The following is a 25,139-nucleotide window of genomic DNA, read 5'->3' on the forward strand; positions in this document are numbered from 1 at the left end:
TTAATCTCCTTCGGTTTTCTCAATAATCTTCAACTATGCCCCTAACAATGTTGTTGCCATTTCTCTCTTATTTCTCTTGGACCATCTGCTAGCAATAACTGTCAGTGACACTCCATTCATCACACTAACCGGGATCAACCCTGATGGTAGGGAAGAAGGATGGCCATCGATCTGACTCCCAGTTTGACAGATCATAACCAAACTTCTGTCCCGGCAGTGTCACGGAGCATTCAGGGCCTCCCTGCACAGCCGTATGTTATAATGCAGCTGCTGTTTGTGTTGTTCAAGAAGAAATGTGTTGATGACAATGCCACAAGGGTGAAGGCTTATTCTCACGGAGATACGTAGATGTCACAAAATAAGTGCAGCCATCACACCCGGGAAAAAACATCAGTCACTAAATGGCCTTTATCCCCCAGCACCAATAACAATAACAATAATATAACAATAACATATGTGTAAAATACTCCTCTTTCATCTGCCTGAAATAAAAGAATGGGGTTATCAAAGAGGGAAGAAACTAACAGAGAGAGGCTCGAGATACTTGCTCATTGTAGCTGACGTAAGATGTACTTAAAAGAAGACAAACCGGTTCTAATTTGTACTTCAGAGAGACAAAAGCACAGTGAACATATTATTATTTATTTGTGATAAAATAATTAGGTATTCTCCTAACTGATAAGCGGAAAGAGTCCGTTCCATTTAAAACTGGATGTTTTATTGTGAGGTGTGTAAAAATAAAGCAGTTTGCCATGTGGTCCAGCCAGTGGTTCACCTAAAATTCAATATCAGCCTGATCAATCAAATCAGTGATTTGTAATCAAAATCAGTGTGGAGAAGCTCGACGCTGTAAGAATTTATTTAGCAACAACATGGGGAAAAAAGCTGTTTGTTGCCTCTGTAAAGAACTACTGCTTACTTTTACAGTTAAAGAAATCTACTCTGCTAGTTTACTGATTAACCGAGGTAGGAGAGGGACTATATTTTATATGTTGATGGCAGGAATGGCAGTGAACTGTATATGTGGACACTGAATGTTTGGATAGGTTTTATACAAGTTTTTATAAAGGTAGATCTGTTTCCTTCTGTCAGCTCATGCATAAAAATTTTCTTAAACCTAAGGAATAACAGTGAAACAATACATATATGATATATATGACATCATTAAGATAGTCACTGAAAATTAGCATCTGCTTATTCTCCAGGTATTCAGCTGGCAGGTTGACACACACACACACACACACACACACACACCCCGATGGCGGTGGCTGCCATGCAAGGTGCTCACCTGACCCACTGGAAGCAACATGGGGTTCAAGGACACTTTGACACATAGCCAGGAAGCAGCTGGAATGGAACCACTGACCTTCTAATCCGTGGACGACTTCCTTACCGACTGAGCTACAGCCAATGAACATCTCCAGGTGGTATTAATGTTGTGGCTGATTGATGTATATAGGTTTTGAAGCAGCAAACGCTGCCCTCCAGACAACGTTTTTGTCAGGGAAGAACTTACCTATTTCAGTAATAAAAAGCAAAACATATTTGGCCTATATTACCACGGCCTGGTTCCATAGCAATGGCTCTGTGTATAATGGGTTGCTAAACTAGCCTCCCTTCAGTCCAGAACCTGTAACCCAACAAAAACACTTGGGGCAGTATAAAGAGAAAAATATGACAATTTAAACCAACTGATCTCCTCAATACCTAAAAGCAGTACCTTACCGATGGTCGTAAAGTTAGAGGTGATGTAACCCAGTGGTAAACAACTCTTTCACAACTTTTTTTGAAATGCACTGATGGCATCCAATTCGAAATGACTAAATATTTTTCACATTTAATATCTTCAAACCGATGTAGTTCCAACTGATGTGTAAGTCATTGCATTCTGTTTTAGTTACATTTTACACCGTGTCCCAACCTTTCTGAAAATGGAAATTGTAACTGCCGGGACAATTTTGGCACAATGAGCCGTCTGAGATGAATCGGCTTACAAGTGTCTCAGTTGGTGTATTGTTATCCACTGTTGTGTGCAAAGTTACAAAAAGTCTCCAACAAAGAATGAGGTAGTCCTGTAAGAGAGCTGTTTGGCAGCTGCTTGAATGGTCTGGTTCTGAGTGAATGGGTTTTTGTCGATGATAAAAGTGTGTGAGCTCTACACAATCTGCAGTTGCTCAAAGGGAGGCAGGGGGGAAAACAAGTAGGACAGAGAAAAGATCTGGACAAAACAGAACAACCACCGAGGTGCGCCAACATGCATACAGTAGAAACACAATATTATGTTGGTTCACACCACATGGCCACAGCAGTCAGCACAGTATGATGGGGAGATGGGACACGTCCAAGGATACAGTGAAAAGACACACTGAATACATTAAAGCTGTACAGAGGGGTAGAACTTTCATTTCAGGTCAAACCTGGGGCAAGTAAATCAAAAATATGTTATTTTGTCAGACACAAAGTGTGAAATTGCTAACAACATCATGGTGTCCTAATTCTGAGAACCTAACAGAACCAGTACTTGCGGGAAAGAACTAATTTGGAAGTACACACAGCTTCTTGTCTGTGGGTGTTTGGTAAATATGCTGAAAAGGTACAAAAGTAGAATACAAATTGCATTTTCACTGGATATGTCGATGGATATGTCATGAATCATCTCCTCTGTTCTCATGAGACCTAATTGGAAGAAGAGACATAACTTTTGTCCCTAAAGCAAACATTTCTGCATTGTCCTGCTGTATCGACACCGTCTTTCTACAGAACAGCTCTGTCTGCCTTCACCTCTGGATGAGCAGATTCTATTACACATTTAATTGATGGGCCCTGGTTTCCATCTTGTATCCTTTTCACTCAGCTCTCAACAGTCTATATTTTTCCAAAATCATTTCTACGGCCCTTCACATCAGGGACTGAATGGTACACTGTTAGAGCTCGGGTAAAACGTGCAGAGCATGATAGATTGGCAACACGCTGGAGTTATTTCATCTTCACTTTCTATTGAAACGTGCAGCTCCTCTTACACTCCACTGCACAGGGCTGCAAAGGGTCTACGTTATAGATGGACATCCTGTTTTTCTGTTTCAACTGACTGATTAACATGAACAGTTTCTTTACACTGTAGTAAATGACATTTGTGTAGGAAATAGGATTCATCAGTCATAAAGTTTTAGGTTCTAACAGATGTTACATGGTTCACTGTAATTAACGTGAATCTTATTCTTCACCATTTCTGTAAATCCTGGCTTTCTGGTTTGGTTTCTGTTAGCATGAAAAGAGCATCTTGGTACTTTACATAAAAGCCGGCTCTTCTCGTTCGCCACAAAGAATCTGCCCTTAGAGCAGACTCGTTTGCTCCAAGACGACACATCACTATTAGAAACATAAATAAGGTGTTTTCAGGCAACATCATTCTTTTCTGCCAAAATATCCTAACTTTCAGAAAGTCATCAAGGTTTTGTGACTACTGTATTATTTAAATGCATTATTATTTAAATATCCAGTAAGTGAGTAAAAATTGTGCTCTGGCAAAATAGAGTCACTTGACACATACCGTGTGAATCTTAACCAAAGTGATTTGGTTTCCTAAACCTAACCACACCCTGCAGTCAAGCATGTGGTGTGGCAGGTCACTATCTCCTGAAGCCACCTACTTGTAGCTCTGTTTCTTTTACTACATTTGGTAAAGATTTTATTCAAAAAATTTGCTGCATTGAAACATAATCCATCCATTGATTGTACTGTATGTCTTATCAAATGTATTTGCAGGCGCAGTGTAGGTGGATAGTTACATTTTTCGGAGTTAAGGTTATAAAAGAAAATGGATACATGAAATGTTCTGATGGTGGGCTTTTGCAACTCTGTTCATTAATTCTCATCTCATACTGTAGGTGTATTGAGGGGGCAAGATGGGTGACCATAGTACAGCAAACAACAAAAAGTGCACTCTAAGGTTCCCCTGCAGTGCAGCAAATGTGATAGAGTGCCTTCTAAGCAAACACAGTAAAGTGACATAGCCTTGAGCTTTACCGACCACATCTCGCCTGACTCTCGCCTACAGAGTGGTCCACTGAACACCTACCTAAACACCGTCATTCACTGCGCTCTGCCAGCGGTGGTCCCAACCTCACAGCAGCAGAGCCCCAGCAAAGCTCATTAGCTAAGTGATTTGACGATGATGGAATGTGCTACCTAACTCTGCATGGTCAGCAACCGCACTCCCAATATTAAAAATGTTGTTGAAGACGGAACTGTTGTATAACTTCTTTCCAACACCAAATCTAATTAAGAACTAAAACAATTCTATCTGTCCTATCTTGAACTTGGGTTATGTTAAGTTATTGTGTCCCAAATCAAGTATGGTGGTGTCTTGCAGACCTCGGATTGCTGTTTATGCCAAATTCAAGCAGCCACTCTAGATCTTGTGGCATTGATGCTGCAGGCTGAATATGTGTTGCAATGCTTAACACAGCCCTTAACCTCTGCTTTGCTCTGAAGCGTTGGAGGTTACAGCTAAACATTTTTGGTATGCATCAGGTCTTTCAACAATTGCTGGTTGTACATTTGTCTACTAAATATTTTGGGGGAAAATATTCATATCCCGGTTTTGATCCATAATTTACCCGACAAGACACATAATGATGAAATTATATGAATTAACAGTATCTCTATAGAACAGATATCGCCTAAACTTTTCTCCAAATGGCTTCCGCGCAGCAAAGCCATTTGCTGCTAGAATAATGCTGAAAGAAATCCTACTGAGCTGGACCCATTCTTCAAAGGTAAGTAGCTATAGGCTCCCTGTCTTTGGTAAAATATGGCATTCAATTTAATTCATTCTTTCCAAATGTTTGCAGGTGATGATGATGTTGTAACTTAAAGCACACTTCATTTATAGTATCCTCCTGTTAGGAACCTTCAACAACAAACTATCTAAACCTGTAGCAGGGACTCAATTAACCTGGGTGCATAAACTCTCAAGTAAATGTGAGGGAAAGCAAATTCTTCCACGGGCCCGTCTTCAGACTGATTGATAATGTTTTCTATGAAGCCAGCTCTCCCTCTTAGGGATAGGTGATGACAATGATTAGCTATTGTGCTGCATGAAATAGTCTGTCTCCTTCTGGGGGCATGTAGACATATTAGATATAAAGTGCAGGAGAGGGCATTGTGGATCCACGCATAGCACCGGACATCCATCCCAGGGAAAAACAACAATAACTAACAATAACCAACAAAACAGTGGCAACTGCTGGAAATGGCAGGAATGTGTCATGTGCAGAAAATTCTCGATAAGGTGAAATAGAGTGAGACGGTGCCTATAAAAGTAATCATTCCACTCGGTTGTTTTCAACTTTCAGTTTCTTTACAACATTTGATCATGGTAGATTTATTCTGATCTACGTAGTCCGACCCTGGATGTCCATGAAAATGAAAAATGTGTGGCTGAGCTTGAAAAGAACTGCTCACTCACTATTCCCATGCAATCTGACAGAGGTTAGGCAGTTTTGCAAAAAAACAACAAAATAAAACGAAACTAATAAAAATGACTGGGAAAGTGGGAAAGAATGCAGTGTCCACATGTGCCAAAATGAATCAATTCTGATTCAACATTACAAAAAACAACACAAAAAGAATTATAATAAATAATAAGTTGATAATTGTTTATTAATCATGGTGAAAACTTATACTTTAAAGTGTAGGTCGATTACTTACACACTTTTACTTTACTCTGATAGACGTAGAACATGAGGTACTGTGTGCACACATCTTAACAACCACAGCTGAAGTGGCTGTGGCGTCGACCACTTCAATAAGACAGTGACCATGGTTACACACTGCAGCAAGGACTTAGTCATAGATGTCAGAGCAAAATGTGGATTGTTGTCACAAGTACAGGAATTGGGTGAAGTGTAACGGCAGATGATGTTTAGATTAAAAAGGTAAATGCTTCCTGTGGTCAAGTAGGTTTTAATCAGATGTACAGTATAAGTACAGTTACAGGATTTGAAGAGCCATGATGTGGGTGGTATCAGTCATTTGCATCCCCATCTCTCAGTGTCATGTGCGGAACCTATTGGTGGTACCAGTACCGTAAGTGTGTTCTTGTCACTTTGAATATCAATAATAATTTTCTTGTGTGTCAATAATCTATTGTTCTGCTGAGGATTAATATTTTTGTCTTTATTATGAACCTGACTGGTATCTGACTTGCAACAATAGTGACAGCAAGGATGATAAAGTGTGTCATTGAAAGAAACAAACAAAACTTAAAAGAACACTGAATAATCGAGAAGATGAAAAGACATAAATGATTACTAAACAAAAAGCAAATAAAATGACGGCAAAGTTAATGTTCTCAGCTGCTTATAAGAAATGGATTATTACACCTGAGATATAATAGAGTTGTGAATCACAACTTGATGAGTTGTGCGCTCAGTTAATTCTGTTTTGCTAGTTAGGATCTGAGGCTGTGGGAGGGGCTGTTTCATCAAGGGTCTCACAGGAGATGCAGCATCTCCTACTACATCTGTGTGGTTCAGTGTGTATACTAAATGTGTGTGTAGTGTGTACAATGTGTGTTTTATTATATCTGCTTGTGTCTGATGTTTGTAAAGGAGCATATCTTACATGTGGAACAATTATGAGTGACAAGCTGTATGCAGTAACCAGTAAATGGTTGGATTCATACATACATTTTCCTTTCACATTCAATTTCATATTTAGTAGAGCACTCGCCTCATAACGCAGCCACCCTCACTTACTCTCCTCACTTACTCTCCACAGCACGAATGTCCCTAGTTTACCTTTCATACACATATCCTTGAGCACCCAATGATTTCAAACTATGACAATTATATTGCAGTTACTCGCAAAACAAATGGAAATCAATCAAGTGTGACAAAATCATTCAACCTGCTTTTCCTCGGTATTTATGTGGGTAACACTTTGATGTGAGCAAATCGTTATCACTCAGTGCTGTGCTTATGATGCATTTTTCACCTTTAAATCAAAGAACCAGATAAAAGGTAGTAAAATACCGATAATTTACTTACAAATGCAGTCACATGAGTTAAGTAAAAGAGGGATTTGTATTTTGTGGGACTTAACTAAAATGCACTTTTGCATTTGCACCATTTGCTTCACTGTATTTTACAGTTGCTTTTCTCTCTTTTTCAGCACCAAGTTAGTTGTCATAGTTTGGCAGGCGACTGTAATATGACACTGTCATAATTTTTAATCAATGACACTTTGAAATATGCCCAAATTCAGCATAACAGGCATCAGGGGTGATTTTTAAAAAATATTTTTTGATCCTCATTGGAGACTGGACAGCTGCAAAGGGTTTCAGTGTTGACTGGGAATCAAACCAATAACCCTGGGTTTGTGGATCACTGCTATACCAAGTGAGTTAGTGGTATAGGTGGATGACAAAACTTGTCGAGACAACAGTTTGTGTACTCTTTGCTGTCACTTTAGACAATGTTGTTTCTTTAGTTTAACTCAAGCCACAATCTTGACAAATGATTGTGACTCATATATCGTGACAAATACCTACTGAACCTATTCAATCGTGGAGAAAATTGCTGGTCCACAGCTTTTGTGATGAGAACAAGAGACAACAGCCATTAAATGTTGTAATAACATCCAAGAAGGTGATATATCCTACTGTATATGACATTACTTTTGTTGCAAAAAGAACTTGATCCACATCAACGTCTGCAGTGATCATTTCCTAAAATGTAGAAGCCATCATTTGTCTTTAGAGCTGCACAATATTGAATAACTTACATTGCGGTTTTCTTTGCGTTTTGCAATATGAAATTGTGACATGAAACACAGGAATTTTCATTAGATGAGACGTAGAGGAAAATTTGTTTACGTATTTTCTTTCCGCCAGTGCCATAAATGACAATGTTTAGAAGATGTGGTGTAATTAATAATTATGGTGAATGCTCTTCACCAGGACAATGTGAAAATTAGGACAAATACATTGCACTTCTACATAATAGCTTCGAAAATTTGTCCTTGGATGAGATGATTACATTCTACAAACTGAGCATATCGTTTAAGTGGTATGCACTTTATAATTAATAGTGGCATTTTTTGTTTCAAGGTAAAAATGTAAAGAGCCAGATGGACTGTTTTGCTCTGAGAGTTTTGTACACAGGCACTTTGTTGTGAACCGAAGCAATTTTAAAATACACTAATGCAAGACATACTGAGTAATAGCGTAACCTTTTTTTTAAAAAAAAAAAATGGAGATGATACAATTAAGACAAGATCATCTTTAGATGCCAAATCCTACTGAGATAAACACAAACAGTTTTGGAGACTGTGGAAAATAAAGTCAAAGTTACTTGTGTTTTAACATTTCTGAACTCAAACCCATCTTTCTTATATGAGGAGCAAGTCCATATACACCTTTTAACCTTATTCAACTCAAAACTGGGAATTTCGATTTAAAGAAGTGCTGTGTCGATGCTCTTGCTGCTACAAATACCAACAATAACTGTTAATTGCTCTCTTTATGGTTTCTGGCATTAACTGTGTCATCTTGGTTTCCTCAAGTATTCTCAAATGTTTAGTTCAAGCCTAAGGGTCAGAACTGACGTTAAAAGTAAATACTGCTCTTCCCTGGCCATCATCTTTCATGTGTAATTTACAGGTAACCTACTGACTGCAATTTGCTCTTTAGCTACGATTCAAAAGTGACTTGCTGACCTGTATGTAATATTCAATAATGCAAGACTATTTCAAAACAAATCTCTATTTGACATGGTTTTCTCAACATAAATAGTCACATTTATATACACATGTTCCATCCTACTCCTGCTCGCTGACTTGGAGAAGAAAAAAAAAAAGCATGGCTTTGTCATTCATGGGCTTGTTGTGTTGCATTGATAGTGAGCTGTTCTTTGTATTGAGTATCAAAACACTTGATCTGAGCTTTAACAAATGTAGCTGCGTTGTAATGTTTTCAACTTAGCTTCAGCCATGTATTGTAGCTATTTGCCAGGTACCTTAACGCTAGTCGGTGTGTTGAAGGTGCTGCAGCACCAGCTCCATCATTTCACTATTTACAAAGGCCACAAAACCAACAAAAGTACCTTAAAATATATTTGGTTCCTAATGTGGAGAGTTGCTGTGAACATCCACTTTGATCCAGAAGAACAGAATAGCTCTTGCAGTGGTGCAGAGTTGCACTCCTAAAAGTTTTTAAGTAAGGCTCAATATTACAATCAATCAGATAGTTTCAATAAACTCAACTTTGCAAAGACATGTGAAACAACGTTCTCAGGCTACTGTGAATGGAACAAGCCTCCTAATTATTTAGACTGAACTGAAAGGTTTGCTCTATGAGGCTTAGCTCTATGAGCTATTCTTTCCTGTCGAGGGTCTGTTCATCTTATACATTTGTACTTTACGTTCATACTTGCAGTCACTGCGAACCATCTGTCATTCTAGAATTCAAGTCTTTTACCTGGTATAATAATAGATTTTTTAAATTTTGACCCAAATCATTCAAAGTCATATCTCCGGCATCAAAACAGGCCAAAATCACGATACTGACAACACATTGCTGGAATTTTGTGTTTCATTCTCAACCAAGGATAAAGCTTCTCATTCAGACCAAAAATGTCTACTTTAGACTTAGGATAGCAGCATATTGCAGCAAGAGAAAATTCTAAGCAGTTAAACTTCCAAGCATCACTGTATACATATGCCAATGCCCAGCGTTGTTGGGAAAATTGAATCGAATGAACCACAATGACAGTTATTACAGATCAAAGGAAATCTAATAAAGCAAAACGTTATCTGTGACACAAACAAATTCTCCTGTCAGATACTATAGGCAGCTGTGTGGGTTTTTCTCACCTGGGATGTTGTGGATGGTGATGGCAATGATAAGGAGAAGAATTCGTCGCCAGCTGCTTTCTGTCCGGCCAGTTACTTCCTGTTGTTTACTTCCTGTTTCCTGTGTGTCTGAGATGCCTGAATGAGGTCCTCTCCTTCTCTGGTACACATCCCCATTCTCTATTTTGTCTGTGTGAGAAAAAAAAAAGAACTTTGCTGAAATCACAACTCTGTTTTGTTTACATGGTGTGTGATATGTTTATAGTCCCACTATTATGCTCTGGAGAAAACACACGAGTGGTTTTCTTATTTGCTCTCCTGTAAGGACCAGTATAATATAAATCTATTATATACTATTCTTCTCCAGTGAATTACTTTTCTAAAGTAATCATACTTTACAAATCCCCATATGAACACTAATCCAATAATGCTTTCTCTACCCAAGATTAATTTTTAACAGCCTATAAACTCACTAACAAAGTAATAGCGATTCAGAGCATCTGGGGCAACATTTGTTATTTTCTAACCGAATATATTTTTTGGATTAGATGTTATTTAGTGGAGGAGCATATCTGGTTTATGTGTTTCTCTTCATTTCTGGACAACAATTTGTTCCACAAAGTTGAATCTATTTTTTTCTCTTTAATTTTGAAGTTTTCTGACATCAACATAAGGTCAAAACTACACATACAGCACACATGACTAGGGGTTGGACAATGCATTGATGTAATCGATTACAAAAATACATTGATTGATATAATGTGTGTTGCTGCATTGCAAGCCGAGCTTTAAATTGATAGTGTTGCATTATCCCAGGGACAGAGAAAATCTGAATCTGGGACAGTTTTGGGACTATAAAGAAAATTACCTCACAGTGCTCTCATTTAGTTGTTAAACGGCTAAATTAGACCATGAAAGTATAAAATAGTTGTGTTCTGAAATCACTTTTTTGTTGTCCTTTCAGCTTATCCTGTCAGTTCAGGGTCGCCACAGTGGATCACTGTCAGCATTTTGATTATCAGAGTTTTTACGCCGGATGCCCTTCCTGACGCAACCCTCCTCTATTTACATTTTATTTCAATTAAACTTGTTCTTTTTATGCCAAAGACCTGACTTTTTAACAGGTTCCAAACAGGAACAAGGTCAGGACTTTGAAAAGGCCACTTCAAAATCTTGCTTTATCCATTCCACAACCAGAATTAGTCCAATACCAGGCTTAACAACAGGTGCAGTGTTTTGGGGTAAACACCTCACCTTTACACCTTTCTGGTCATTGTGGCCAAACAAATCAATCTTAATAAAACTTTCCTCCAACCAACAACCAGTGTCAAAAATCCCACATTATTTAAACAGTGTCTAGCAGATTCTGAAGATTCTCTCTGACTTTATGTTTTTTTATTCCTTCTCAGAACTACTTCCAGAACTTTTTGCAGCACAGAGAATTCAATAGAGCAACCATCCAAGTGACCTTTAAAGTGGTCGCTGTTATTACCGTGTGTACAAAGGCCACGCAAAGACAGATTTCTTGGAAAGACATCAAGGAGGCATGTGTGCTATACGCTGGTAGAAATGAGGACTGCAGTTGTTTGCGCTTGCCTTTTGTGTAATTGGAGGGGGGGTTCAGGATTGGGATTGGGCCTTCCAAGGCTGTACCAAGGTAAAAGTAAAAGTGACTTTGCTGAAGGAAAGTATGGGTAAATTAAGCCAAACACGAGTAACAAAAGTTGCAGTTTCTCACTAAGGTACAGTGTACTGTCAGTATTTTCCATTTGCCCTCACAAAGGAGCCTCCAGACAGAATAGGATGCAATGCTGAGGATTATATGATGCACTGTATGGTTTGGTGTTGATAACGTAATAATCTCCCCTACTCCTCTCATGAGATGGCAGTGGTTAAAATAAAAATACACACACCCACACACACCCTCCACACTCCAAATTGTTGATTACATGTCTGCAGTACTTACTTATTTACATAGTGCCTTTAGGCCAGAAGAAAATATGTCACTCCAACACGAGTGGAACCGAATAAACACATCTTTGTTTGAATCATGCAATTGAATCAGTAATTGAAACTGCATAGCAATTGTAGCATTCGCCTTAGATTTTATACTGTATGTGGATCACGTAATAGCCAGAAGGAGCTTGAGGGGGAAAAAATAAGATTTAGTTTAAATCCCCTTGCCTTGCAGTAAGAAAGGTTACTTAAACCACATCCTTTTATCCCAGCAACACAATTAAAAAAAAAAACCTCACATTTTAAAAATGTATTAATTTGCTAATGTTTTTTTTTGCAACACAGTGGCACTGGAAACAAACTTTCTTGCCCCATCTCACCCTAATATCCAGTACGATGACATCTTTTTTACCAGGTAATACGCAGTGTGTAGGGCACTAGTTGGGTAGATATAGTTAGAAAACAAGCAGGGCAGGGGGTCCCTGATATAAAATACTAAAACAACCATGACTAACAATATCAAAGAAATGTTATCTCCAACTTTTTGCTTACCTCATCCCTACACAGACTTTAACTTCACACCATCAAATACAACTCGATGTCACTAATTTCTTGCACGTCGCTTATAACAATGTTGACCTACCAAACCATAACTATGGGCTGATAATGACTGCTTACTGATAACTCACCATTCTGTTGCATAGGAATGCTCCAATTGGCTGACTTAGCTGTATCTTGGTGATGAGCTCAGATATGTTGACTGCATTTGGGTGCATTACCTTTTTCTAGTATTTGATTATTTAGTAATGTCTTTTTTTATTTGAATTTTTAAAAGCATCATTTCTATACAAATTTAATAGTAAAATCAAACAGGCTAATCCTCATAATGGTACACATAATCTTTACTCTGTATAGTATATCTAGGCAATCTGTCCATCCAATCACTGTCTGTCTTCATCTCTCTTTCTCTCCTTCCATTGCAAACCTTACTGCTATTTGCCTTTTCAGTACAATCTCACACAGAAGTAATTGACCTCTATTAGTGGATACCATGTGTCTTGTTGATCCAGACTATTGCCCAGGGTTTTCTGCATACACCCCCAGACATTGTACTTTTTAAAGGATAAAAACCCTGAGCCCTTATTTCCCCAGTTGAACTTCCCAAACAATTTTCCATTTAAACTCACAAACCCCACAATCTGATGATTCAATTCTAAAGCTAATTAAAGGTTTTAATTTCAACCTGTCTGACAGTCTCATCAAAAAGGCAAAACATTACTATATCTTTCTTATAAATACCTGTTGCAGAGTTGTTGTACTGGACTGATTCATTCTTCCAGGCATCTATCATTGAAACCTATATTCATGAACTTTGCATGTTTATATCATACAACCTGTTTACACACCAGAGCTAAACTGATGCCAACATTTCAAAACAGGTGGGGAGCAACTCGGGTTACTTTCAGTAGGGTTAATATGATGCGAGTGCCAAAACTCTATAATCTTAACTTAAAAGAAAATACAAAAACCTAATTTATCCTCAGGTGTGTCTTTATACGCCATCACGGAGAGAAGAAATTAAAGTAGAAGTGAATGTAATGAGCATACAGCAACCGGACACCGTGGACCTAAACATTATAATAATTATTATTTGGGCGCACAGTTCTTCATAGATCTTCACTCTTACTTCTGCTCTGAAAGTGCACCTGATTAATGCTTTTAAGATTTAAATGTACAAAATGTTCTTAATGTGGGGCATCAACCTGTACAACCTAGATGGTTTGAGGTCCGTCCACCATAGTCTTACAAAATCCGGGGGAAACCCTAGAGAAGTGCAAACATTTATTCAGATTTCAAATTTAATCCTCTTTAATACTTTAGCTTCTACTCAGCTTTTTCATTAAACATTTCTTGATACTTCCTTGGGGTTTTGGTATCAGAAAGTTGTTGCCAATTCTGATGACAAGACTGGTGCTTTGAAATGAGTTTCTTAGTTAGGAATCAGTGACAAGCAGGTTATTGGAGTGCTGGTCTGTAGGGGGCTGACATTCCTCTGTAGAGATTAATGAAGTTTTCAGTGTTCGGTTTTGGTGTGGTTCTGTGTATGTGTTCTGCCATTTTATTTAATATGTCAGAAGCATCAAACAATGACATGTATTTATTGGTGGGAAGGAGGAGGCGGTTTGCCCTGTTTTAGATTTCAGTAGCAAAGACTGAGCTCTTAAGCTGTGAAAATATTACATCTTATTTTCTCAGACAGAGAAATTTATTGCGATTTATAACTATAACTATAATAATCTATAACTTTTTTTTTTTCATCCCACCAATGTTTTATTTGACTGACTTATGGGCCCAAAGCCTCTAAGCCTGTAGCCTCAAAAGACATAAGGGAATATCATATAGCCATGAATGGGTCTCTTTGGTTTGCAACAATGTTTAGTTAGATACCATCCACACAAATGATAGAATCAAGCTTTCCCAGCAGAAAACTGACAAGAGCATCGGATTTCCTCTACTGGCTTGTAGCCCCTTTAAAATGTTTCTTTATGGCTTCAGATGACTTTATGCTGTGAGGTAGAGCTGTTGAGCTGTATAGTATGGAAATATGGCTGTAGCAAAATTATTCCTGCATTATTAACTCATTTCAAACAGACTGTTGCATCTAAAATAAGTAAATAAAATAACAATGGCACATGGAGAACACCACCTCACAGTTGGTTGTCTTTGAAGACACACACACACACACACAGAGAGTACATCTCATTAAAGAAATTTTCAATCTCCACAAGACACGAAGCAGAGTAGCCTGTTACTTTGATTGACAGGTGGGTGGCAACCATTCATTAAGATGATTAGCGTTGAGCAGTAGAAGTCCCTGACTGGCCTCACTGACCTTGGAAAACACACATAAAGATGCAGACCATAGAATATTGTAAAACTTACTAGTTATTTTGAATTTTTATCAGTTAGAAACTATGCAGTCATTGTTTTCAGGAGCAGTTTATAGTACGTTATTACCAACATCCAGTTCCATCTTTACTCTATTTGCCTTACTGCTCCTTCTCTTCCACCCACACACTCCCTCTGTCTCACACACTCTCTGACTCAGTCTCTTTACCTCCCTCTCTCTCATCTCCAACCCACAGTATAGCAATCACTCACATATACTACGTCTCTCTCTGCCCATGCTGATTGTGATTCCTACCTCCATAGCTCCCAAGTAAAAACTCCTTCATCCTTTCACTGGCCCGCTGACCCTAAATCATTCTTTTTCACTCCAGTGCTCATCAGTAATCACCCTCCTCCTCCTTCTCACCCACCTCATCCTATTCTGTGTCACGCTTCACCTAATAAGCTCCGTCCTCACACCCAGCAGCTCTGCCTTTATCAACACCCTGTGATAGGAATAATACTAGAAGAAAGCAACACAGAACGGTTAGTAAAATGTTTGATGTCATAATAAAAGGTAAGATTACTTTGATGGTACTTCAATTAAGAGATTCATTACTTATACTTCATAATGGTTTGTCATTAGGAATCATCAATGGAAAAACTGAATCCCCCTATGTCTACAAGAGCATGGGAAAAAAACAAAAGGTATTATAGTGAAGGACAAACTGTGTGTGGAACTCATCATTTACCTGAGTAACACAAAACCTGGTATAAAGCACCTAGTAGGGCAGAGTATACAGTTCTTTGTAGATGGAGTTTTTAACGAACTCTTTTAAGTTTAGGAATAGGAATACGAAACATCACCTGGTTTCAAAGCCAGGTGATGTTTAGTTTTGCATGAAGATAGAACAAAGCACATAAATCCCATATGTACACTTAATATAAACACTGTTTTTCATTGCTAAAGCAATATGTAAGGTGTTGAGTTGTTTGTGGGTTTTGTTGTTAAATCAGGGCATATTCAGTATATCGGTTTTTGTAAGATGATTATTTTCTGGCCTATAGCTACATTTTTGCAGACTGAAATGAGAATAATAATTTAATTCCTAATAAGATACTTAACTGCTTAATAATGTGTATTTCCCAAGTGTTGGAGTATTCCTTTAAATAAAACAGTAAGTATAATGTTAGGAAAACGCTTTTGGATTTATAAAATGCCACTGTGTCCATAAAGGTCAATATAGAAAGTGGTTTCCCAGTTTAGTGAAACTGATAAGGCTGCACTGAGCCCTGACCTCATCCAACCCCTTTGGGTGGACCTAGAATGCTGACTGCTAGCAAAGTCATATCACTCAGTAGCTGACCTCACTAGTACATTTGTGGCTGAACAAGAGCGTATCCCTGCAGCCAGGTTTCAAAATGGAAAAGAGTTTCAGTGGAAAGCCTTCAGTTAAAGTTTAATACCAGCAGCTGTTGCAAATGTTCGTTCTTGAGACAATTCTAACATACTGTATACACATGAAGAAATAAATGGCAGTCAGGTCACAATGAGCACTTTGTAGGCACTAGAGCATGATGACGCATTCACTAATGCATTTACGACTGTAATGATGCTTATGAATTCCTGCTGGTGAGATAAAAATATCACATTGAACAGTGGGGAAATATTACAATTTGTTGCCTGCTGGGCACTTTAAATGGTAGATGGTCAGGCTATATATCACTTTTATCCAAAGTGCTTTACAATGATGCTCCTCAATCACCCATTCACAATGCAAGATGCTTATCTGACCTACCAAGAGAAACCTACCAGGTTCAGTGTCTTGCCCAAATATACTGAGATGTAGCCAGGAGTGACCGGGAGTCGAACCACTGACTCTGTGGCTGGTGTACTTCTGTCTTACCAACTGAGCTCCAGCCACATAATGAAGTCAAGACTATCAAAATTTATTGTCAGCAAATACTAAGGTGACTAAGGTGAGAGTGGAGCGCAAAAAGGAAGAATTCTGACAGAACTAGCCTCAGGGTTGGTGACCTTCTGCCTTGACTAACTGGGGGAAGTGGAAAGTGGAGAAAGAACAGAAAAGAAGACCAACAACAAGGAACAACAAAACGATAGCCAGGTTAGTAGGACCAGTAACTGCAGACTGGAAACACACAGCTCCAAAATCAGAGATACCTGCAGAAAGGTACGAAGAGAGGGAGACAGCGAGGGAAAAACACAACTATGGAAGAACGTTAATGTTATGCAATAGTAACATGGGTAAGGAAGAGCGCAGTGCATCGGGCTGAGCCCCCTATCTGTCTAAAGGCTGGCACTGTACAACTGATTATGATGGAATTTTGTTGTGACGACTGGTCGGATGACTGGTCCTTGATAATTAAAGGCTCTGCCTCTCATTCTACTCTTGAGAATTCTAGGAGCTACAAGTAGACCTGGATGCAAAATGATCTAATTGGGTTAATACGGTCCTTTACCCTGTGAGTTCAGGGTTGCCACAGCGGGTCATTGTACGTATGTTGAGATTTTAAGCCGGATGCCCTTCCTGACACAACCCTCCCATATTTCTACCAGGCTTGGACCGGCACTGTGCAGCTGGGGAGGGGAATGGGCTGTTGGGAGTTAAGTGTCTTACCCAGAGACACTTCGACATATAGCCGTAACCATGGATTGAACCACTGACCCTGTAGACTGTGGACGACTGCCTTACCAACTGAGCTCCAGCTGCCCTCCCAGGTCTTTAAATCATGGACCTTGTCTATTAAGGGCTTAGGTAGGATATTATTTGTTGATGTTTAAGCCCAAATACAAAACCTTCCATTTTGTATGAGTTTAGAAGTAAGAATTTAGAAGACATCCAGGATTTTATGTCTTTTAGGTATGCTCAAAGTTTGACTGATTGATTTATTTAGTTTGGTTTCATAGATAAATACAGCTGTACAGTGTCAATGGAAATTTAAAGAGTGCTTCCTAATGTTATCTAAAGATGACATCTATAAAGTGAAAAGTATTGGTCCTACAACAGAACCTTGTAGAACATCATAACAAACCTTTGTGTGCATCAAAGATATATTATTACAAACAAACTGGCATCTGTGTGATAAGGTAAGATTTATAACAATCTAGTTTAGTTCCCTTAATCCCATTGACATGTTCCAGTCTCTGCTTTAAGTTGTGGGTTTGTGAATTGTACCATAGAGCTACTGATCTCTGAGCTCTGATTCACTGCCTTTTTTTTCAAATGGGCAACAGTATTAAGTATTGTATGCAGTGAGGCTGCAGAATCATCAATAGATAGATAATCCACTGTGCACAATTGTACATTAAAACGACTGCTTTCCATTGTACTGATGCCGATGATGAGCGAATCATTTCCATTAATGTGTTAATAGAATGTTCAGATAAAGACCTGGAGTATTATCCATTATTGTACATTTAAAAGAACTGATTTTTGAGTTTTTCTGTTTGGGTGTGAGTAAGGCTTTCAAATGAGTTTTAACATTGTTTGGGTCTAGAGTGGATCAGTAAGCTTGTTTGGAAGATTGGCACTTCTTCTCCACCTCGGCCAGTCCTTCTAGGAATGTGGTATTTAATATGACTGACTTCAAGCTGCAGCCAAAATTGAGTGAGACAAAATAAATCCATTTGATGGTCATTTATCAAGTCACTTACTATCAGAGATTTAGACAAGGGAGATCTGATCTTTAATAGTCCAGTTTTGATTGGGGTTATTGTTCTGTGAGAGGAGTAGTCTTTTTAATTATTTTTCATTTCCGCTTGTGTTGATTTTTGATTAATATAATTTAGGTGGTCAGAGAGCAGACAGTTTCTATGGGGATTTCCGGAGATGCTTTTAAGACACTGCAGAGAAGCATGTAAGACTCTAATATCTTTGTCCCCAGCTCAACTCTTGGTTATCATTAAAATAGTTGAAATAGTTGAATAGTTGCCCTCTCTCTTTAATCAGCCAGTGTTTTTCCCCAAACACTTCTTAACTGTATCTGCAGCCGACATCATTTGCACAACAGCGCCTAGTGTGAATGACCATACATGTTGTCAAGGGTCAGATTTGGGCCCAGAGAAAACTATGTCTGACATTGTTTCGGAAAATATACACACCAATTTTTCTAATTTGCCCCTCAATGAACATTAATTTTAATGAATTTATTTTTATCCTTTATTTAATATTACAGTAATTACTAGGTATTTATTTGGTACGCTGCCCATGGTAAATGGCAAATGGTCTGCTTTTCTACCTATTGGCACTCAGTTCTCATTCACCCATTCACACTCAAAATCACACACACACTGCTATGCAGCTGGTCAGCGCTCACTTGAAGCAAATAAGTTGGGCTTTATGTATCTCGCCCAACCCTGGGGTTACTTCCGGTGCCACTGTATTATTTGGCATTTATCACCTGTACTTGGATTAATTAACACTTACACCAATCAGCCACAACAATAATACTGGTGGTCCTGATGTTATGAAAGACAAGGGTCAGCATGGTCACACTGAGCAGTCTGCAGCTACACAGCCCCACATGCAGCAAAATAAGTAAACACTGTGTGCAGAGGTGGTAGAAGTACACAGCCAATACTCAAGTAAAAGTGCAAGTATTTGCCTAAAACAATTCTCCATTACACGTATCGCTTTAAATCTTTTCCTCAAGTAGAAGTACTAAGTACTCTACTAAGTATTGTACTAAGTACTGGTGACTCGAAATTGCCTGTAGGTGTTAATGTGTATGTCTCTCTGTTTGCCCTGAAATAAACTGGTGACTTTTCCAGGGTGGATCCCACATCCCAGAACAGGATAAGCTGTTAAGATAATAGATGGATGGATGGATGATCATAGTAATTATGGGAAAACATGTACAGTAATAAAAAGTAATAGGGCCAAACATCACTGTTGGTAAAGGTGGAGCTAATTTTGGAGCTAAAAAATGTTTTCACCACTTTTCATGCTGCCAGGTGGTTAACACATATTATTATTACGTCAACATGTAGTTCATGATATTTTTATTATATTTATAATGTATTTGTTATTTGTCTAAATACACATTATATTTTTATAATAAAAAAAACCTTAGGGTTATTTAAAAGGTTTTTTCTGGTTGTGATCAGGCAAATGTTAAATCATAAATGGTCTGCACTTATATAGCTCTTTTCTACCTATTGGCACTCAAAGCGCTTTACACCCATTCACACTCACAATCACACACACACTCATACACCGATGGGGGAGCTGCTATGCAGCTGGCCAACACTCACCAGGAGCAGCTAAGTTGGAGTTTAGTGTCTTGCTGAACCCCTCAAAACTTTAAACCTTAAAGGTTGATTTTTATTACTAATGTACTAAATATACAGTAAGGGTGTCATTCATTTGAAAGATACAGTGCACCTCGCATTAAATCCAACGCACTATGTTCCCAAGAAAAACATAATGTTTAGAGTCAGTTTAGAGTCTTTTTTGCTGCAGCCTTTCAGACAATTCACTATTTAGGGCAAAAGTCATATCCAAATAATGGCTGCCTGGAGTCCATCTGCAGTGCATCAAGTGTGTATGCGCTCTCTCATGATGACATACCTTATTAACAAACAACATCTTAACACGCCACCTCAGTCCCCACCTGTTGTCTATCATCACCTTGAGCACTCATTAGCACCAACTTAATCAGAAGATGTTGCAATGTCCCTCTGCTAATAAACAAGCAGTTTAATAGGGAGGGATTTGCTACTATTAATATACAGTAGGCACTGGCTGCAGTTAGGGTGCGGTTACCTTGACTACGCCTGGAGCATTACCGCAGCATGAAACACAAAGAAAATGGTTCGGGTGACCTTCCTGGGCAACAGACAGTTTAGAGTGAAATGACAAAGGTGGAGGGTCAAGTTGAAATGTTTTCATAGCAAGCTGCCTCCTTTTAATGTGCACTATTTTAATGTGAATTAGGATTTTTTAATTTTGAAGTAAGACCTAATGAGAATGAATTATTGTGATTGTAATTTTAATGTTTAAGTGTCTGTTTTAGCTGCTTTGCTTCCCATCTCTTTTGGTAACCGGAAAAATTAAATCAGAAAATAAAACAATGGGTGAAAACTGTCTGTGTAATATGAGAGGAACAAAAAAATGACCATCCAACTCTGCAGCTTTCCCCAACCGCTTCTCCACTGTAGCATCCTTCAGTGTGTTGTTTTTTGCAGCACTGTTCTGGTTCGGTTTTACAGCTCTAATTAGGCTTAGGCAGCTCTAAAAAAGCTCTGATAAACAAGTATTACACTACTTGCTCAGCATAAAGTTATGACTAACACAGCTGAGCATTTACAACTTAGAAGCTGGATATTTTTTACTAAGAGCTGTGGTTCATTTCAAATTGTTTTACTTACAGAAGAGGGCTGTATTTTTCAGGTCTGTAAGCAGATGTAAAAGTAGATACAACCTGAGCAAAGGGGCATTTAATTTCTCAAATTTAACTTAACTTAATTTGATTTTCAAATAATTTAGCTAATTGTTCTTAAAGTATTGACTCTGCTTCAACTTACAAGCTAAATTCTCATGCACTGTGGCTTTCCACCAAACCAAATGACTGAATACATTCTGCTGAGAAAGATAAAAACAATACTTTTTCCAAGATTAACAACATGTTTAGATGCCTAATGACTCCCGATAATCTGAATTTAAATATGTGTGATCAAGCAGCGGCTCGGTTGGTAGAGTGGACTATAGGGTAGGAGGTTCGCGCCCAGCTCTCCACCATCACATGTTGAAGTGGCCCTGGGCAAGAGCCCCACACCACCCATCCCCAACTACCCCCAGGTTCAAAGGGGGTTTTGACTGCACCTCTACACACTAAGATACGTTTGGGAGTATATTTTTACTACAATATATTTAAAAAGTTATATTGTACAGCATTGCGTCTGCACAATATTTCAATTGCATCAAAAATGAAAGCACATTTATGATGATCTTGTAGATGAATGCTTCAAACACAAACAAACTTCAGGGCAGATTGTGATATTTTTCTAGCCTTTTTTTTAAGATTCACACCCATTGCATGGTATCATTTAAGATTTTTCTACTGACAGAGCAGACTTGCCTCCTTTCAGGTGCAGTCACGACTTTACTTTAACCAACAGTAACACCAACCAATCAGCTACCTGGGAGCTGTCCAGTATAATCAGATCTTTCTACTTGCGGCTACTGGGAAGCTGTTGGGCACAGGAGCCATGTTTAGTTTAATTTCTCAGCTACAATGTCCAACCCAGTGAAATGTTCACTTTAGTTCACAGTTCTAATTCTGTAATTTTACTACTGCAAACAAAGTGTACACTAAACACTGCATTGTGAAAAAGGATCACTCCAGGATTTTGTGACAACCCTCATTTATGATGGTTAGTCGGCCAGCGGAGAGCTAATGGTCCTTTACGTGGTCAAAATGACCAGAGGAAGACAGGGTCAGCTGGATTTGAAGAAACATTAATAAAAAAGATAAAATCAGAAAAAGTCAAGCGGTAACAGAGAGAAAAGATGGGATAGGAAGATGGATTTATGTTAAGGGAGGAAGGCAAGAACAACTGAGGCATAAAGAGGCAGAAATTGGGGAGCAGTGTAGCTCAGTGCGAGAGAGAAAAGAGAGGGAAGGTCTGGAGAGGGGAGAGAAGAAGAGAGAAAAAGTCCATTAGGGGCATGACGATAATGATGATGAAAATAAAGCAGGAGAGCATCAGTGGTAAATGGTGATGCTCCTAACCTCTGTGTCTGACAGTGAGTGCAACAGCAGGTTAACATTTGATTGCTAGAGAACCGCCACAAGCAACTTATAGTAGAGAGGTCAGCAAAAGATAAAGTCTAACAACAGTGCTGACCTCTGTGTGGAACAAATGATTCCCAGGGCCCTAGAATTATATATCAGTGCTATTTACCAGAGAGGGAAACAAGACCTTCTTACTGTACCGACTAACAGTCCAGTGTCAAAGCCCTCCTTCCCCCCAAAACAAAAGTGCCAACAAACATTTTCCCCCTAGCAAAAATAAACCCAGTAAGTCTTCTTACGTTCAGCCACTGAAGAGAAGAGCAGCTGGACAAAGTTTGGTCCATGCTGTGTCTGAAGGGCCATTTATTAACTGTGGGGTCATGCATTGTCCCAAGCTCAAATATTGTGTTCTCTTTTGTGTTTCATTTTCTCCATCTTGGTGTCCAAAGTAAACGTGCTGATATAAAGCAGGCTTGTGAATTTCTGCTATTCGTAACTACTGTCTTAAATTCCTAAGCTGTCATTAGTGTATGTTGCTCTTTGTGCCCGGGGGTCAGTGTGCAACTCTAAAAACACTGAATTCTCCCACACAGACTTTCAAGTCAACCTATAATCATTTGAAATGTTTAAAATGTTTAATTACTTTATTTTATTTAATGTCATTAGGTGGAATTATGACTCATTATGGGCATGGCATGAATAATTATTGCAATTAAAACTGTCTGCTAGTGTTATTCTTTCTCAATACAACATGAAGAAAAACAAGTCATGTGCTAAGCTCAGTTCATTTCTTAGTTAGTGTTGGTTTGATTGTTGGGATCAGAGTTGGGATTTTGTTTGGCACATTGGACCAAGTTCAGATTGTGGGGGTTGTTTATGAGATAGACTGGCAACTTGTCCAGGTTGTCCAGGTGACCTATTACAGATGGGAGAGACTCCAGTCTGCCCATGACCCTAAAGGCCGGCGCACACTTAACAACTATACAGCCGAAAATTGTTAATTGTGTGTTGTCTTCAGAATCTAGTCTTTAGTCTTAATTATTCTTATTATTAATAAGAATATTCTTATTAATATTTCCGACCAGTATCGACGACCAATGGTTTCAAAACTGAGGCAGACCTACAGTGACTATAGCTGTACCTTCATGTAGCCTTGTTTTATCAACTTATTGTTAATCCATTTTGCCCTCGTCTTCACATCAGTGATTTTGCTGCTTTTCTCGTCTTTTGTTCTTTTACACAAATTGCTAAGTTACTAAGGCAAAGTTCCCAGTCGCCATATTTGTTTTGGCACATCCAGTTCTTCCCAACCAGTAGTTAAGTGTGTTGCCCCCAGTTAATTCATTTGTCAGCTGTGTGCTACTTGCAGCTCCCCCAGCAGTGTGTGTGTGTGTGTGATTGTGACTAGAAATGGGTGAATGAGAAGCAGTGTAAAATGCATTGAGTACCAATTGTTAGAAAAGCGCAAAATAAATGCATTTACCATTTCACTAGGGCTGGTGATTCGAATGGGATTTTTATTGTTTGATGGGTTTAGGGTTAGAGTTTGTTTATTTGGAGGGGTTAGTGTTAAGGTTTATTGTATTTTGTAGGAGTTAGTGTTTCTTGGTTGTTTTTGGAACTAGGGTTAGAGTTTTGTTTAATACATTAATGGGGTTAAGATTTACGTTTGATTATATTTGGTAATGGAATCGTGCATGATTGGTTGGATAAATGTTAGATATATTTTGTATGTAGTGTATGTATGATTGACAAATACATGCATGTAAGTAAACAGACGTATTATTAGACGATGAAGTATTATCACATGGAATTTAAGTAATAATGCTCCTTTTAAGTCAACAGTGCATAAATCAGGACAAAGTGAAAGAGAGAGACAGGGAAAAAATGGGGAAAAGGGCCAATTTAAAACAGTCAGATAAAGGGAGAACGGTGCCAAACAAAGCTACTACAAAGATCAGACAGAAAATCTGAGCTGATACAGCACCCTGCATTACCACGGTGATGACAGATGACAGATAAAGTAAAATTTACATACAGTACAAATACTGAAGCAATGAGGCAGATACACAATGTGTATACTGTCAGGATGAGCACATCCTAACTGTGAAACGTTTCACTATGGGAACAATGTCAAATTTTGGTATTTGGCTACTAACATTTGGTTTGGACTGAACACTGAATACCCTGGTGGCTGGGCAGGAGCCTGGAGCTGAACAGTTTGTTCACCTTCTTTCACTCCACAATGAATATTTGCAAAGGGCACCTCGTAAATGTGTAACCCACCTGTACCGTGTTAGCATTTAATAATGTACCATGAGTTTTACATAGTGGCCCTATAACTACAGAAGACATGTATGGCTTTGCTGCTTTTACTGGTCATGAACAGAGTCAGGTAATGCCCCTTTAACATGTACAGCTAATCTGAATACGCCATTGTTTAAAACGCCATAAAAGGTTATTTCCTAAAGAAACACAACAGAAGTAACATGTAATAGCAGTGTATCGATATTTTTTAACCAGACCTTGCCACGAGTTATTTTTGGCATAATCAACGATGTCAAGTCACACAGACAAACAAGGTGATAAAAAACATCCTCATGTTCAAGCTCTTTTTCGATTCATTATCCAGTGGCCTTTTCAGTAGCATTTAGTCATTATCAAAGTCAAACACCAGCTAA

The 25,139-nt window shown here is 38.6% G+C and overlaps 1 protein-coding gene across 5 annotated transcripts in view; it reads right to left on the bottom strand.

The window, feature by feature from the left end:
- Positions 1-25,139, bottom strand: part of LOC137105870 (zinc transporter ZIP11-like) — a 138,106-nt gene that overhangs the window by 12,804 nt on the left and 100,163 nt on the right. For all 5 annotated transcript variants that reach the window (XM_067488582.1, XM_067488578.1, XM_067488579.1 and 2 more), the window contains exon 6: positions 9,877-10,044. In XM_067488582.1, the coding sequence (XP_067344683.1) occupies positions 9,877-10,044 (168 nt within the window). The remainder of the gene's footprint in view (positions 1-9,876; positions 10,045-25,139) is intronic.

Source organism: Channa argus, chromosome 20 (genome assembly GCF_033026475.1).
Source record: "Channa argus isolate prfri chromosome 20, Channa argus male v1.0, whole genome shotgun sequence".
NCBI lineage: Eukaryota > Metazoa > Chordata > Actinopteri > Anabantiformes > Channidae > Channa > Channa argus.